An 18,869-nucleotide genomic window follows, 5' to 3' on the forward strand; every position below is an offset into this window, starting at 1 on the left:
TTGTCTCAGAGTGATGCTGAAAAACTAATTCATGCATTTATTTCCTCTAGGCTGGACTGATGGGGACTAGAAGGAGAGAGCATATTTCACCCATATTGGCCTCTCTTCATTGGCTTCCTGTTAATTCTAGAATAGAATTTAAATTCTTCTCTTACTTATAAGGTTTTGAATAATCAGGTCCCATCTTATCTTAGGGACCTCTTAGTACCATATCACCCCAATAGAGTGCTTCGCTCTCAGACTGCAGGCTTACTTGTAGTTCCTAGGGTTTGTAAGAGTAGAATGGGAGGCAGAGCCTTCAGCTTTCAGGCTCCTCTCCTGTGGAACCAGCTCCCATTTCGGATCAGGGAGACAGACACCCTCTCTCCTTTTAAGATTAGGCTTAAAACTTTCCTTTTTGCTAAAGCTTATAGTTAGGGCTGGATCAGGTGACCCTGAACCATCCCTTAGTTATGCTGCTATAGACTTAGACTGCTGGGGGGTTCCCATGATGCACTGAGTGTTTCTTTCTCTTTTTGCTCTGTATGCACCACTCTGCATTTAATCATTAGTGATTGATCTCTGCTGTCTTCCACAGCATGTCTTTTTCCTGATTCTCTCCTCTCAGCCCCAATCAGTCCCAGCAGAAGACTGCCCCTCCCTGAGCCTGGTTCTGCTGGAGGTTTCTTCCTGTTAAAAGGGAGTTTTTCCTTCCCACTGTCGCCAAGTGCTTGCTCACAGGCGGTCGTTTTGACCGTTGGGGTTTTTCTGTAATTATTGTATGGCTTTTGCCTTGCAATATAAAGCGTCTTGGGGCAACTGTTGTTGTGATTTGGTGCTATATAAATAAAATTGATTTGATTTGATATATTATGACTTTACTTTTACTGTTGATTTTTGTCTGTGATCGATGCTATATATGAATCTTACTTCATTTGTTCTGCAGCCTACATCTTCTTCATGTGGATGTTACTTCTAGTGGCGTACGGCCAGAGAGACCTGAATGCTTTTTTACTGAACCAACACATTGAGCAGAGCTTCACTGTTGGAATCTCAGACAGCATGGATCTTGCAAATGTGTTTGCTTGGGCAAACACATCTCTGCTCAGAAACCTCTTTGGCATTTATCCAGGTATGAAAAAATAAAAGAATGTGTTCCTACATGTATCGTTTTAAACTAAAGATTAATGTTAATGAACAAATGTATTTTGGGAATTCGGACTACTCTTTATTTATTACAGACCTTATTTTGTTTAAAGGAGTTACATTGTGTGAAATTAGTATTGTCTGCACTTTACCATTAAATATAGTTGAGGTTTCATTTTACACATCCTCAAAGTTCCACCCTGACTGGGGATGTTGTCGGGCGGTGGAAGGAGTACTTCGAGGATCTCCTCAATCCCATCGTCACGTCTTCCGAAGAGGAAGCAGAGACTTGGGACCCGGAGGCGGACTCATCCATTACCCAGGCCGAAGTCACCGAGGTGGTTAGAAAGCTCCTCGGTGGCAAGGCTCCTGGGGTGGATGAAATCCGTCCTGAGTACCTTAAGTATCTGGATGTTGTGGGGCTGTCTTGGCTGACACGCCTCTGCAACATCGCGTGGCGATCGGGGACAGTGCCTCTGGATTGGCAAACCGGGGTGGTGGTCCCTCTGTTTAAGAAGGGGGACCGGAGGGTGTGTTCCAACTATAGGGGGATCACACTCCTCAGCCTCCCCGGTAAGGTCTATTCCAGAGTACTGGAGAGGAGAATTCAACCGATGGTCGAACCTCGGATTCAGGAGGAGCAGTGTGGTTTTCGTCCTGGTCGCGGCACACTGGACCAGCTCTACACGCTCCATCAGGTGCTCGAGGGTTCATGGGAGTTTGCCCAACCAGTCCACATGTGTTTTGTGGATCTGGAGAAGGCATTCGACCGTGTCCCTCGGCGCACCCTGTGGGGAGTGCTCCGGGAGTACGGGGTCCGGGGACCTTTGCTAAGGGCTATCCGGTCCCTGTACAGCCGCAGCAGGAGCTTGGTTCGCATTGCCGGTAGTAAGTCAAACCTGTTTCCAGTGCACGTTGGCCTCCGCCAGGGCTGCCCTTTGTCACCGGTTCTGTTCATTATTTTTATAGACAGAATTTCTAGGCGCAGCCAAGGTGTAGAGGGGGTCTGGTTTGGGAACCACAGAATCTCGTCTCTGCTGTTTGCGGACGATGTGGTTCTGTTGGCCTCATCAAATCAGGACCTTCAGTGTGCGCTGGGGCGGTTTGCAGCTGAGTGTGAATCGTCCGGGATGAAAATCAGCACCTCCAAATCCGAGGCCATGGTTCTCGACCGGAAAAAGGTGCTTTGCCCTCTTCAGGTCGGTGGAGTGTCCTTGCCTCAAGTGGAGGAGTTTAAGTATCTCGGGGTCTTGTTCACGAGTGAGGGACGGATGGAGCGTGAGATCGATAGACGGATTGGTGCAGCATCTGCAGTGATGCGGTCGCTGTATCGGACCGTCGTGGTGAAGAGAGAGCTGAGTAGGGGGGCAAAGCTCTCGATTTACCGATCGATCTACGTTCCGATCCTCACCTATGGTCATGAGATTTGGCTCATAACCGAAAGAACGAGATCACGAGTACAAGCGGACGAGATGAGTTTCCTCCGCAGGGTGGCTGGGCACTCCCTTAGAGATAGGGTGAGGAGCTCGGTCACTCGGGAGGAGCTTGGAGTCGAGCCGCTGCTCCTCCACGTCGAAAGGAGTCAGTTGAGGTGGCTCGGGCATCTTTTCCGGATGCCCCCTGGACGCCTCGCTGGAGAGGTGTTCCGGGCACGTCCCACTGAGAGGAGGCCCCGGGGAAGACCCAGGACACGCTGGAGGGACTACATCTCTCGGCTGGCTTGGGAACGCCTTGGGGTTCCCCCGGAGGAGCTGGAGGAGGTGTGTGTGGATCGGGAGGTCTGGGCGGCTTTGCTTGAGCTGCTGCCCCGCGACCCGACTCCGGATAAAGCGGAAGAAAATGGATGGATGGATGGATCAAAGTTCCATAAATCTTTGACTGAGGATGTAGAAATTACCCTACAGTAAAATTTTGGTCTGAAACAAATTGTAGGGGTCCTGTGTGAAGTGTGTCATACAAGTATGCATGTCACATTACATTACTGGATATACAAAAGCTATTGGGTCCCATCATGACAAAGGACAAAATAGCAGAGTTCCTATAAAAGGAAAGAAATTAATTATATCAACAAAAAAAATCTGCTCTACAAAATCTCTTTACACTATGATCAAAGGTATGAAAAAAAATCTAAAACAGAAAGAAATCTATTGCATCAAGTAACTCAAGGTGTTTTTACAACCAACATATAATAATATTATAGCAGGGAGGGAGAACATGAGGAATGCAAAAAAAAAAAAAACTATTTATTATAAAAATATGTTTTCCACTCAGGATTTATAACAGATGGAAACTCCAAGTTAGTTGGTAATGCCCGACTTCGTCAAGTACGGGTAAAGAAGAACTCTTGCCAGATTGCCAACTCCATGCTCCAGTTTGTTCCAATCTGTCATGCTCTGTACTCCTGGGAGGTGGAGGACATGGGCTCCTATGACCCAGGCTGGAATCACTCAATTGCGGATAACATGAGTCACTTAGGGCCATGGACGTACCAGACACAGGCTGAGCTTCAAGCTTACCCAGTTTGGGGCCAAATGGTGCTCTACAGGGGAGGTGGCTTTGCAGCAGAGCTTGGACCGGATTTACAAAATGCCATTCGGTATGTTTATTAAAACACACACACACACACACACACACACACACACACACACACACACACACACACACACACACACACACACACACACACACACACACACACACACACACAAGTAAGTAATATCAGTGTGGACTGTGCTTGCATAATCTAGGGAAATGGAATTTCTTTCCCTCTTTTGACTGCAGTCTTTTGGGGTCACCACAGCAGATCCTCTGTCTCCATCTCACTCTGTTTTCTGTATTGTCTTCTGTCAAACAACCACTTGCATGTCTTCTTTCATGACATCCATAATCCCCCTCATTGGCCTTCCTTTATTCCTGTTGTTGGTGACTCCATCCTCAGCATCTATGTCTCGATATACCTTGAGCCCCTAATCTGCACAAGCAGCACCATCTCAATATGGAGACTCTTTTGCAAACAAGGAAGGGTTTAGAGTCCATCCTTGTTGCTATCCCACCTCCACCTTGAGCACATCCTTAATTCCAACTACACATCTTGCCTCTCTCACACTGTCCTTGTGGGGATCCTGCACCACACCCACATATTTCCCACACACCACTCCTTGATACAACACAACTCCTCTCTGAGCACCCTGTCACGGACTATCTGTAAATGTACGCACGCACGCACACACACACACACACACACACACAGTGCAGCTCCTCACATTTTCTCAGTACAAACACTCAATTTGTCTTGTTTTGAAACCATAATAAAGAAGTAATTCTGAAAAGGCTTATATAAGATTTTTATTTGAATACAACACACAGTGCAAAAGATCAGTGACGATCCACAGTTAATATTTTTGTGTTATTCATCTTCAGAACTCTTCAATATCTATTTGAGAACAAATGGCTAGATGTGTACACAAGGGCCATCTTTGTTGAGTTCACTGTGTACAACGCTAATGTGAACCTCTTCTGCATCGTCACACTCTTACTGGAGACCACAGCAACAGGTAATATTACGTTTCAACAAAACAGGAGAACAAACAACTAGAACATGTTGTTAAAGGTATTTACACCAGTGCAAGTTCATTACATATTGATGCTTCAATATATGTACACGTTGATGTACATATTTGCACATCAACTTGACTGATGAGTAATTCTTTGATGATAGTGATGACAGTTGTAGGAATCCCATCTCACTCCTTGTTTTTTGATATACATCATTTATTCTGACTGTGTGTGTGTGTGTTGAAATGGCATTGTTCAAATGTATTTTATAGGAGCATTCCAGTTTGACAGTGAGCTGCAAAGCGTTCGTCTGTACCCGTCCACCGGTGGCCTTCACATCTTTGTTTTGACTGCTGAGATCATATATTTGCTTTTCATCTTGTATTACATGTTCTTACAGGTAAATATTAATGTGGGTCACTCCAGTATTATCAGTTTCTCTTGTTGTTATTACTTGAGTTTAGTAATTTATGCTCATGTCGGGGGTTCTAGAATATTAAGCACATTTATTAAATGTATCACAATCTAAACCTGAATTTTTATATAGATGCAGCTATATTAGACCAGTGTTTCTCAAAGTTTTTCAGGCCAAGGAACACTTAATCAAAGACAAAAATGTTGCAAACCACATAACTCCCCAAATATCCAAAAACAATATTAAAGGATTATTAACTGACTGCGAGGTCTGTACGGGGAAATATCAGACCGAGGTGTAAAACACAGAGGTCTGCTCCAACGTCTTACCTGAAGTTGGGGCAGAGACGTCTCTGTGTAGCCACAAGCTGCTTCTCCCTCAATGGATCCAGAAAACTCATGACGCTGAGTGTTTTCCAAATGACATTATACAATTATAGACTTTTGATGAGGTGTACCCGTGATTATGTGGAAATGGTCAGGATGGGGTTCACCGAGTCCTTGGCCTCAGTGAACCCCATCCCCATAATAACCCCATAATCACGGGTACACCAAAATCAAAAGTCTATAACTGCTTTATTATATGGTAAACAAGAAAATTGGAAGTTTGTCAAACATACTAAAACTGAAGAGTCATCAGGCTTGTTTTCTTATAAAGTTTGCCATTCACCTGTCTAGCTTCCACGTAAAATTGACCGAATACTCCGTCAAGCATCCATCTGTCATTAATTCCAAAGCTGGGCGCATGTCCCTTTTCAGTGATGTACTTGCAAAACAGGTTGGCTGCTGACTGTGTATTTCTGCGGGTGTTCTTCGCATCTTTTTTGTGTAAAATTCGTTTTAAGTCAGCGTCGCTAACAGACGCAAACCTGTCTTCTGCCAGCTTGTCAACAAACTGACAGCCAAAGTAGGCGTTGTATCGTGTTATCTGTTTGGTCATTATTGATAGAAGGCGTTGCTCAATTACACTCAACAAAAATATAAACGCAACACTTTTGGTTTTGCGCCCATTTTGTATGAGATGAACTCAAAGATCTAAAACTTTTTCCACATACACAATATCACCATTTCCCTCAAATATTGTTCACAAACCAGTCTAAATCTGTGATAGTGAAGCACTTCTCCTTTGCTGAGATAATCCATCCCACCTCACAGGTGTGCCATATCAAGATGCTGATTAGACACCATGATTAGTGCACAGGTGTGCCTTAGACTGTCCACAATAAAAGGCCACTCTGAAAGGTGCAGTTTTGTTTTATTGGGGGGGATACCAGTCAGTATCTGGTGTGACCATCATTTGCCTCATGCAGTGCAACACATCCCCTTCGCATAGAGTTGATCAGGTTGTCAATTGTGGCCTGTGGAATGTTGGTCCACTCCTCTTCAATGGCTGTGCGAAGTTGCTGGATATTGGCAGGAACTGGTATACGCTGTCGTATACGCCGGTCCAGAGCATCCCAAACATGCTCAATGGGTGACATGTCCGGTGAGTATGCCGGCCATGCAAGAACTGGGACATTTTCAGCTTCCAAGAATTGTGTACAGATCCTTGCAACATGGGGCCGTGCATTATCCTGCTGCAACATGAGGTGATGTTCTTGGATGGCACAACAATGGGCCTCAGGATCTCGTCACGGTATCTCTGTGCATTCAAAATGCCATCAATAAAATGCACCTGTGTTCTTCATCCATAACAGACGCCTGCCCATACCATAACCCCACCGCCACCATGGGCCACTCGATCCACAACATTGACATCAGAAAACCGCTCACCCACATGACGCCACACACGCTGTCTGCCATCTGCCCTGGACAGTGTGAACCGGGATTCATCCGTGAAGAGAACACCTCTCCAACGTGCCAAACGCCAATGAATGTGAGCATTTGCCCACTCAAGTCGGTTACGACGACGAACTGGAGTCAGGTCGAGACCCCGATGAGGACGACGAGCATGCAGATGAGCTTCCCTGAGACGGTTTCTGACAGTTTGTGCAGAAATTATTTGGTTATGCAAACCGACTGTTTCAGCAGCTGTCCGAGTGGCTGGTCTCAGACGATCTTGGAGGTGAACAAGCTGGATGTGGAGGTCCTGGGCTGGTGTGGTTACACGTGGTCTGCGGTTGTGAGGCTGGTTGGATGTACTGCCAAATTCTCTGAAACGCCTTTGGAGACGGCTTATGGTAGAGAAATGAACTTTCAATACACGAGCAACAGCTCTGGTTGACATTCCTGCTGTCAGCATGCCAACTGCACGCTCCCTCAAATCTTGCGACATCTGTGGCATTGTGCTGTGTGATAAAACTGCACCTTTCAGAGTGGCCTTTTATTGTGGGCAGTCTAAGGCACACCTGTGCACTAATCATGGTGTCTAATCAGCATGAGCGCCTTGGGGCAACTGTTTGTTGTGATTTGGCGCTATATAAGAAAAAAGTTGATTGATTGATTGATTGATCTTGATATGGCACACCTGTGAGGTGGGATGGATTATCTCAGCAAAGGAGAAGTGCTCACTATCACAGATTTAGACTGGTTTGTGAACAATATTTGAGGGAAATGGTGATATTGTGTATGTGGAAAAAGTTTTAGATATTTGAGTTAATCTCATTCAAAATGGGAGCAAAACCAAAAGTGTTGTGTTTATATTTTTGCTGAGTGTAGCTAGCACTACGCTGCACGCGAGGTGTACTTGTTTCGCACGCGCGGTCGACTCGGTTCCACCAGCGGTCAACTTGGCATGTGGTACAGCTCAGAAAGTGGCAAATGGGCCAATCAGAAGTTGGCAAAATCCCACACCATATAATAATGTTGAATTTGTCCTTGTCACTGCTGCAAGTGGTAGGAGTTGGGGGAGAAAAAGAGAAACTTTTCATGGTACAGCCTCTCATTTGGAAATAATGAAATAATGCACCATCTGGTTTACATTTGCTGCATACCATCAAAATGTACACCAGGCGTACATTTGGAGAAAAGAACTACTTGAAACCGGCAGCATGGTGGCTTAGAGGTTAGCACTGTTGCCTCACAGCGAGGAGGTCAGGGGTTCAATTCCCGTGGCCTTTCTGTGTGGAGTTTGCATGTTCTCCCTGTGTTTGCATTGGTTTCCTCCGGGTGCTCCGGTTTCCTCCCACATCCAAAAACATGCGGGTTAGGTGGATTGGAATCTTTAAATTGTCCGTAGGTGTGCGTGTGGGTGTGTCTGTGTTTGTTTGTCTGATTGTGGCCCTGCGACAGACTGGCGTCCTATCCTGGGTGTACCCCGCCTTGCGCTCTATGACTGCTGGGATAGGCTCCAGCCCCCCGCTACCCATAACTGGACTAAGCGGTAGAAGATGAATGAATGAATGAACTACTTGAAACCGCTATAAGTCAAGAAGGAAATGAAGCTGGAATGCAGATTTCCCCAAACTGACGGCATGTGCCAACCAGTATGTAGCATTTTTTTAAACCTCCACGACTCAACCAAAGTGACCTCAGAAGAGCGTAATTATTACCATTGGCATATTTTTGCCTCATACATTTTTCTATAAATTTACTGTGTTTATGCAATAACAAGCCTGCATAGATGTGAATGTTAAGTGTACATCACATATGTATCATTTCCTAGTGATACACAAATGCACAACAAGAATCGTGCAATTTAAAAAAGGGCTATCAGTTTTTATTTAATAATTAAATTACTCAAAGGACATTTTGTTTATTGGAACTGGCAGTCCCTGAGAGCCATAATGCTCTGATCTTTATGTGACAGGCAAAACTAATGAAGCAGCAGCGATGTGCATATTTCAAAAGCAAGTGGAATCTTCTTGAGCTTACCATTATCGTCATCAGCTGGAGCGCTGTGATTGTCTTTGTAAAGAGGACTCTTCTTCGAGACCGTGATATGTCCTTCTACCACCAACACAAAGACCAGTGAGACTAACACACAGTATTACAACCTCATGTTTTTTTTTAATGTCACGACGTTTTGAAATGTGCAATGCACTTTACATGGTGAATGGTTTTGTTTTTTCTTGTTTTAAGTGTCAGTCATTAAACAACAGTGAGGACCTTTTTCTCTATTTTTGTTGCCATGAACACAGGTTTGTCAGTTTTCATGACACAGCCGCTGCAGACACATTACTACAGTATCTGATCGCCTTCCTGGTCCTACTGTCCACTATCAAACTGTGGCACCTCCTCAGACTGAACCCCAAAATGGCCTTACTCACAGCCACACTGCAGCGTGCTTGGAATGACATATTGAGCTACATTGTGGTCATTGTCATCATGATTATTGCATATTCCATTGCGGTGAGTTTATTTCTTTAAAAGGAAGAGCTGAATAACTTATTCTATGTTGTGTGCACTACTATTTCTGTTTAATCATGATATAAAGAATATAAAGAAACTTATTCCAGTTAATCCAAGCCAATAGAAGGATGGAAAAGTATCTGTGGGCATGAAGACAATAATGGCAATAGCAATCTAACATTTGATCATGATGACGCCGGTCTATCGCAGAATCACTCAGATTATGCTGTGATGACTAGTTCATTTATTTCCCCACATATTCTGAAATTGTGTATAGTTTCAAAAAGTACTAATACAGTGCATCCAGAACACCCCATAATTACAACATGTAAAATTTTTTTTTTTTTTTTTTTTTTTTGAAAATTTATTAAAAACAAAAGCACTGCGCTCATAGAGCCAAACCTCCGCCACCACTAGTTTCCACTTCCATAAATTTTTGCCTTGGAAAAAATTTCCAAGGTCAAAAATGGCTTTTTATAAGCTAAAATATAATTCAAACATGACCAATCAGAGATTTATGATGTCCACCAATCCAGATCCGGATCACCCCCAAAATGCAGTGGAGTCTTCTATGTCTGAATATCTACAGTTGTATGTAAAAGTTTGGGCAACCCTGATGATTTCCATGATTTTCCTTTATAAATCATTGATTGTTTGGATCAGCAATTTCAGTTAAATATATCATATAGCAGACAAACACAGTGATATTTGAGAAGCGAAATGAAGTTTATAGGATTTACAGAAAGTGTGCAATCATTCTTTAAATAAAATTAGGCAGGTGCTTAAATTTGGGCACCCAACAGAAAAAAAATACATCAGTATTCAGTAGATCCATCGTTTGCAGAAATAACAGCCTCTAAATGCTTCTTATGGCTTTCAGTGAGAGTCTGGATTCTGGTTGAAGGTATTTTAGACCATTCTTCTTTACAAAACATCTCAGGTTTGTTGGTATCCGAGCATGGACAGCCCACTTAAAATCACACCACAGATTTTCAATAATATTCAGGTGTGGGGACTGAGATGGCTATTCCAGAATGTTGTACTTGTTCTTCTGCATGAATGCCTTAGTAGATTTTGAGCAGTGTTTATGGTCGTCTTGTTGAAAGATCAAGACCCGGTGCAACTTCAACTTTGTCACTGATTCATAGACATTGTTCTCAAGAATCTACTGATATTGACTGGAATCCATGTAACCCTCTGTTTTAACAAGACTCCCAGTACCTGCACTGGCCACACAGCCCCACAGCATGATGGAATCACCTCCAAATTTTACTGTAGGTAGCAAGTGTGTTCTGTGCTAGGACCAATTTTATTCACTTTATACATGCTTCCCTTAGGCAGTATTATTAGACGGTATTGCTTAAATTTTCATTGTTACACAGATGATATCCAGCTTTATCTATCCATGAAGCCAGAGGACACACACCAATTAGCTAAACTGCAGGATTGTCTTACAGACATAAAGACATGGATGACCTCTAATTTCCTGCTTTTAAACTCAGATAAAACTGAAATTATTGTACTTGGCCCCACAAATCTTAGAAACATGGTGTCTAACCAGATCCTTACTCTGGATGGCATTACCCTGACCTCTAGTAATACTGTGAGAAATCTTGGAGTCATTTTTGATCAGGATATGTCATTCAAAGCGCATATTAAACAAATATGTAGGACTGCTTTTTTGCATTTACGCAATATCTCTAAAATTAGAAAGGTCTTGTCTCAGAGTGATGCTGAAAAACTAATTCATGCATTTATTTCCTCTAGGCTGGACTATTGTAATTCATTATTATCAGGTTGTCCTAAAAGTTCCCTAAAAAGCCTTCAGTTAATTCAAAATGCTGCAGCTAGAGTACTAACGGGGACTAGAAGGAGAGAGCATATCTCACCCATATTGGCCTCTCTTCATTGGCTTCCTGTTAATTCTAGAATAGAATTTAAAATTCTTCTTCTTACTTATAAGGTTTTGAATAATCAGGTCCCATCTTATCTTAGGGACCTCGTAGTACCATATCACCCCAATAGAGCGCTTCACTCTCAGACTGCAGGCTTACTTGTAGTTCCTAGGGTTTGTAAGAGTAGAATGGGAGGCAGAGCCTTCAGGCTCCTCTCCTGTGGAACCAGCTCCCAATTCAGATCAGGGAGACAGACACCCTCTCTACTTTTAAGATTAGGCTTAAAACTTTCCTTTTTGCTAAAGCTTATAGTTAGGGCTGGATCAGGTGACCCTGAACCATCCCTTAGTTATGCTGCTATAGACGTAGACTGCTGGGGGGTTCCCATGATGCACTGTTTCTTTCTCTTTTTGCTCTGTATGCACCACTCTGCATTTAATCATTAGTGATTGATCTCTGCTCCCCTCCACAGCATGGTTTTTTCCTGGTTCTCTCCCTCAGCCCCAACCAGTCCCAGCAGAAGACTGCCCCTCCCTGAGCCTGGTTCTGCTGGAGGTTTCTTCCTGTTAAAAGGGAGTTTTTCCTTCCCACTGTAGCCAAGTGCTTGCTCACAGGGGGTCGTTTTGACCGTTGGGGTTTTACATAATTATTGTATGGCCTTGGCTTACAATATAAAGCGCCTTGGGGCAACTGTTTGTTGTGATTTGGCGCTATATAAAAAAAAATTGATTGATTGATTGAAGTGTTTTTCTTGGAATGCTGTGTTCTTTTCAGCCATGCATACCACCCCTTGTTATGTCCAAAACTCAATTTTAGATTCATCAGTCCACAGCACCTTATTCCAAAATGAAGGTGGCTTGTCCAAATGTGCTTTAGCATACCACAAGCAACTCTGTTTGTGGCCTGTATGCAGAAAAGGCTTCCTCTGCATTACAGCATCATACAGCATCTCCTTGTACAAAGTGCGCTGTATAGTTGAATGAAGCACAGAGACACTATCTGCAGCAAGATCATGTTGTAGGTCTTTGGAGCAGGTCTGTGGGTTGACTACGACTGTTCTCACTATCCTTCGCTTCAGCTTATCTGAGATTTTTCTTGGCCTGCCACTTCGGGCCTTAACTAGTACTGTGCCTGGGATCTTCCATTTCCTCACTATGTTCCTCACAGTGGAAACTGGCAGCTGAAATCTCTGAGATAGCTTTTCGTATCCTTCCCCTAAACCATGATGTTGAACAATCCTTGTTTTGAGGTTATTTCAGAGGTGTTTAGAGGCTCCCATGTTGCCACTTATTAAAAAGGGAAGACATTTGCAAATGGCCACTTTAAATACCCTTTCTCATGATTGGCTTCACCTGTGTAAGGAGGTCAAGAGTTAATGACCTTTCCATAACAATTTTGTGTTCCAGTAATTAGTGCTAAATGTATTCAAATCAATAAAATAACAAGGGTGCCCAAATTTATGCATCTGCCTAATTTTGTTTAAATAATTACTGCACATTTTCTGTAAATACTACTAACTTCATTTCACTTCTCAAATATCAGTGTGCTATATGATATATTTAACTGAAATTTCTGATCCAGACAACCAATGATTTATAAAGGAAAATAATGAAAATTATCAATTAAATAGACACTAATGATTTTATTACGTCCTTGGCGGATGTGACTATACATCAAAACAGCTTTGCAATGTTAAAATCAAATATACGCTAAATCTGTAATATGGATCAGATCCGGATCAAATTTAGTCTGTTCATTGAGAGTACCAGGTTGCAACTCATTGTCACAAATGAGTGATTGGGGCACTTTTGATTGAGCTATAATGCAAAAGGTACACCAAATGGGCTTTTCAATATTAAATTCAAATGTTCACAAAATCAACAATCCTTATAAGATCTGGTTCAAACTTTTTCAGGAGCTAGTGAGTGCCACTCTGAACCTCACTTTTAGTTATGAAAGTGTTGTGGGAAGTTTGATAAAGATACAATGTAAAATCTCTATTATAATAACCAAATGGCCTCTGTGTGTGTGCATGCTTGCATGCATGGGTGTGTACAGCTGACATTTGCCGTTTGGTATGCTTACGTACTTTGGGTCAAGGATGAACACTGCGAAAATGGAAAGTTAACAGGACAAATATTTTTTGGAGAAATTAGCAATTTTAACTAGCCAGTAAACAATGGACTTTTTGCTGCAGTGCACCATGGAAGTTTGGGGTTTGGGGTATTAAATGTTGTCATTGAGATTCATGTTAGTTTTGTTTGTGTTATTTATTTATTGTTATTGCAGTTGAATTGGTTTAGCCATTTTAGTTGAGTCTCATGTTGCTGTTACCATGAATGAGTTAAGTTAAATGTTGCTTGTACCAGTGATGCTGGTAACATGTTCCTTAGTAACTCATTACTCTAATCTGACTGCTTTTTTCCAGGAATGAGTAATCTAACTCGTTAATCTTTCTAAATCAGAATTCAGATTAAAGTTACTTCTCCCAGTCACTGTGCGTGACTATTATTTTTGTGCTGTGGGTCGATCGCAGCTCATGAGCAGGCAGAGGTCGGCATTCGGTTGAACTCCTCACCTTGCCTTCTTTCTGCCAGCTGCAACCACAGAGCTATATCTGCTGTGCAGCAGCTCTGAGTTGAAAAACAGTTGTCTCGCAAAGCATGGTCATGCTCAGAGCTTTACAAAGACATTTTTACGCTTTTTTTTTAACTCTGTGCTGCTGTGTGTCTCCTCACAAAAAACAGCTGTTCCGCAATGCGCAAATACTAAGACTTTTTCCCCACCCAAATGCACCTAAGGCCTGGTTCACATGGCAGGATAAGTAGGCCGATATTAGACCCGATCTTCCCCTTCTGACAATCTTAAGGACAATTGTGATGATGCTAAAGATAATCTTATCAGATATTCATGCCATGTGTGGTGTGTTAAGAGCACTCTGATCTGCTCAGAAGGATGTCAGGGGCGCTCCAATCACAAATAGGAAAATAGAAAATAAAATTTCTAAAATAAATAGAAAATAAAATCAAAGCAGCTGACTTACCAGAAAGTCCGGTGGTCGCGTTGTCTCCACTACTTTAAAGAACGTCTTTCCTTTTTCTTTTTGCATTGTTTTTTCCCTGTTTTAAATAGTCCACAAAGTATCTCCATTTGTTTACTCTGAAGTCACCTTTAATCTCGAGAGATTTTGTGAGATTTCCTGTCTGAGCTGTGAATGTTCGTGTGTGAAATCTGTTCGTGTGTGGTGTTTTGTCCTTACCGTGTGGCTGAACACCACACACTGTACCACCAAACCTGTTAGAGCTATGATTTTTTATCTTCACGTGTGCGGTCTCTCTCACGTGTGTGGTCTCTCAGGTTTTGGAAACCTAAAGGTAATTTTTCAATCCTGTCGTGTGAACCAGGCTTAAGTCTTTTTCTGAGGACAACATGATGTAAAAAAACGCTGATAAAACTTTCTTACCTATCAATCTGTTTGTGTTTTCTGCATAAATACATGTTATCCATTCTTCTGTTCAATTAGCAAGTCAGGGGCAAATCTATGAGGGGATGGGACTAGGGAGGATACGGCTCCCCACAACAGCCCTACAGTCCATTTTTGAAGACATTTTTTCATGCTATTACCACTACTCATACTACTTATAATAATAATAATAATAATAATAATAACAATTTCAGTGACTAAAATGTTTAGAAAGAATTTAAACATTAGAGAAATGTTTTATATAAATACTTTAATAGTTGCATTTATTAAAAAAAATGTAGGCTAGAAATGATAGGTTTTATCATTATAATGCTGTCAACAGTTAAATAGGAGGTCAAGAAAGGGTGACTATAAAGTGAGTATTGGCAAAACTGGTTATCATTTTCATGTTGCGGTGGCAGGGGGTTGTTGTCAGCAGCTGCTGAAAGTAACCAGTAAAGTAACTAGTAATCTAACTCAGTTATTTTTAACATTGAGTAATCAGTAAAGTAAGTTACTTTTTCAAGGAGTAATCAGTAATTGGATACATTTTTTAAAGTAACTGGCAACACTGACCGTGTTGCCATTTTATGTGTTAAAACGTATTCTGTTTGATATCTTCTGCGACCATCTGCCTGTTTAAAATTAGAGGCACCTGCTTGCAGCAGACTGCGGAAAAGATCATGGGTGAGTGTGTGCAGCTGTGCTCACAGAAAAACTGTGGAGAAGTGACATTTACTGTTTGGTATCCTTATGCATTTTGAGTCAAGGATGAATGCCGCCAAAGTAGAATGTTGATAGGACAAATTTTTTGAAGAAGCTACGGATATTATTTAACAACACTGAACAAGGGATGTTGCTAACTACATTATGGACTCACAAGCCATTTCAGCAAGGGGCAGTAAGACATTATATTAAAAGCATGATTGTGGTGAGTGATTTTATTGAGTAATTTCAATGTAAGTACATAATATAATGGTAAATAAAGTGAAAACATTTCCATTGTGGTCCATTTAAAAATGAAATGACCAAACAGAAGTAGAAATAGGTGAGGGAGGTAATGGTCTAGTGGTTAAGCATTGGGCTTGAGACCACAGGATCCTCAGTTCAAACCCCAACCAGACCAGAAAATCACTAAGGGCCCTTGGGCAAGGTCCTTAATCCCAAATTGCTCAAAGTGTGTAGTGAGCGCCGTGCATGGCAGCACCCTGACATCGCTGTGTGTGTGTTTGTGTGAATGGGTGAATGTGAGGCATAATTGTAAAGCGCTTTGAATGTCTGATGCAGATGGAAAAGCACTATATAAATGCAGTCCATTTAAATAAAATAATAATAACAATAACTAGAAGCACTCTGAGAGTGCAAACCTCCACCAAGGCCATGGGGCATGGGGTCACTGACGCCATAACATCTACATGCCGTGGAATCATCCATCCATTCCATCCATCCATTTTCTTCCGCTTTATCCAGAGTCGGGTCGCGGGGGCAGCAGCTCAAGCAAAGCTGCCCAGACCTCCCGATCCACACACACCTCCCCCAGCTCCTCCGGGGGAACCCCAAGGCGTTCCCAAGCCAGCCGAGAAATGTAGTCCCTCTAGTGGTGGGCACACTTCCGATAATCTGATAACAGATAATTATCGACGATAACGTTTTCATTATCGGATTATCTTTTTAGATAACTTTAAAAACCATCATCAGACTAATTATCTTCCGATGAATTGCCGACCGATAACTTTTAGACCGATAACGTAATAAACCAAGCTGAACAGTGAAAAACATTTTTAAAACTTAAAAGCAGTTACCTGTTAAAAGTTTCCTGGTAGGTATATTGTTCTACCCTCTGCAAACAGAAGAGAGCTGTTTTCAAAAAAAAAAAAAAAAAAACTACTGTATTCTCTACAGGCAAAGGAGAACTGGTGACCCCCCCCCCCCCAAAAAAAAAACAAAAAAACATTTCTTTTAACACCATACTGATATAATTGCAATATCAACCAAGTCATCCAGAGGCATACATTTTTAATTTATGGTTCGAATTTTAACCTACTCATTTTGGACAAGTTATTTAAAATTACTGTCATGTCTAATGTTTTATAAAGTGAAAATATCAGATATATGTTTTCGTTTTAAAGTAATGTGCTAATTTTAAACTTTTTGTGAGCACATGCTGTGCCCGGCAGCAATGCATTATGGGTAGCATAGGGTAATCTCAGACGTTCACGACAGGACAAATGCATTTCAAACACTCTGTTCAGGCTCCATGGACAACAGCATTAAACTCTAGTGCCTAAAACTCTCGTGAATATATTCTCTGGGTTTATAGACGTTATTGTATTTGCATTTAAATTCCACGCATCTTAAATGTATCAGACGGATTACCTGGAATTTTGTTTGGCAAGTTTTCAAGGCCGCTACTGCCATCTACTGGCCAGTAGTGTTCATGGCAGTATTCGCCCCAAGTACTAAGCGTCTGGGCACCAGTAGATGGCAGTGTTCTAGTTATTTTGACCCGGTTATATCAGATGGTGGTCAAATCAACTTTTTGGCTTTGCAAATGGCTTTTTTTTTTTTTTTTTTTTACAAATTAAGATTAAAAACAAAACAACAACAACAACAAAAACATTACAAGACAGCTCTGCAGTTGGATGCTTTGTAGCTCTTCAGCAGCAGGAGGTGGTCGTGAGATGTTAAAGCTTGTTACTCCACTACACGATGCAGGACGCGCGATTAACCTGAAACTCAGTCCAAAAAATTCTCGCATGAATGAAAAATCATCTGAAAAATGGCCAAAACACGCACAGTGTAAAGCCAACATTTATGTGTCAAAATAAGGCTTTTCAGAACTGACCAATTGTTAACCTTGTCCTTTGTTTTCTATGTTTTTATTATTGCATTTTAACCTGTGAAGTGCTTTGTGACTTATGTGTGTGAAAGGCACTATATAAATAAATTTACTTACTTACTTACTAATATTGAGTGCACGTTTTACAACATTATAAAATGTGTGCACATCATCAAACATTCTCTCCACATGCAAAACATTTTGCGATGACACTTCCAGGGCTCCGTAAAAATGCCTGTTTTTACAAATAAAAATGGAATATTTTACAAAAGCACATTTATCTTTAAACCAACACACGACACACGTCACATTAACGTGTTGGTTTACATAATGAATGACTGAACCAATCAGTGTTTAGCAGGGCACTTTTACCCAGAATGCTTTGTAGTCTGTGTTTGTTACAAAACCTCAGAATTACTGCATTATTCAACATTAAAATATATATGTTATATTTTAACTTTGTACAAATGACAGAATTGACATTAATCGAGTTATTCTATCAGTATTTTCACAAAACCATAAGTTAGTATGACTTTATTTTTCAAGACCTCCGCCTGACCGGAGAATTATGATTAGTAGAAAGCTTATTTTGTGGGTGCTCTCAGGATTTTTCTGTACAGCTTCCTACAGGGGGCAACATGGTCAAACATGAAAATACTGGCTCATTCTTTGTCTTTTTGTAGCTTTTGATGCTTTCGAAAGCGATCGTGTTAAGTCAATTTCAGCTTCTTAGTAATTGCAAATGTACCAGAGCTGCTATTAGAATTTATCGATTATCTGTAACTTCCAGTACATTTTTGGATAGTTTATCTTTATCAAAGATAACTTTTCAGTTATCTGATTATCTGTTATCGAAGTTAATTTTTTGGTTATCTGTGCCCACCACTGAGTTCCTCCAGCGTGTCCTGGGTCTTCCCCGGGGCCTCCTCCCAATGGGATGTGCCCGGAACACCTCTCCAGCGAGGCGTGGAATCATTGAACCTAAAAAATCTAACAATGATGTTTGCTCAGTAGTAAAAAAAAGTTTCATCTGCTGTGACTGGATAGCATGTATCCTTAGCGTTTGGCATCACAGTTTATTGCAACTTACACCTTTCCCAGAAGCTACTGTCATCTGAGCACTGATATTGATATTGCATGTGCTTATAGACAAAAACAAATGAGACAAAATTCAATTTATTATTCAACTAAACTGCAAATATATGAATTTTTTAACATTTATGAAACACTTCTCTAAATAAATAACAGTGAATTCTGAAATAGAACTATTTTCTAAGTGTTGCATGTG

At 41.5% G+C, this 18,869-nt stretch overlaps 1 protein-coding gene across 1 annotated transcript in view; it reads left to right on the forward strand.

Moving 5' to 3' along the window:
• LOC117524284 (polycystic kidney disease protein 1-like 2) overlaps positions 1–18,869 on the forward strand; it is a 152,437-nt gene that overhangs the window by 121,311 nt on the left and 12,257 nt on the right. Inside the window, exons 31-36 of the mRNA XM_034186054.1 lie at positions 926–1,111; positions 3,397–3,721; positions 4,546–4,679; positions 4,953–5,080; positions 8,843–9,003; positions 9,174–9,384. Of these exons, the coding sequence (XP_034041945.1) occupies positions 926–1,111; positions 3,397–3,721; positions 4,546–4,679; positions 4,953–5,080; positions 8,843–9,003; positions 9,174–9,384 (1,145 nt within the window). The remainder of the gene's footprint in view (positions 1–925; positions 1,112–3,396; positions 3,722–4,545; positions 4,680–4,952; positions 5,081–8,842; positions 9,004–9,173; positions 9,385–18,869) is intronic.

This window comes from Thalassophryne amazonica, chromosome 14, assembly GCF_902500255.1.
Source record: "Thalassophryne amazonica chromosome 14, fThaAma1.1, whole genome shotgun sequence".
Lineage (NCBI taxonomy): Eukaryota > Metazoa > Chordata > Actinopteri > Batrachoidiformes > Batrachoididae > Thalassophryne > Thalassophryne amazonica.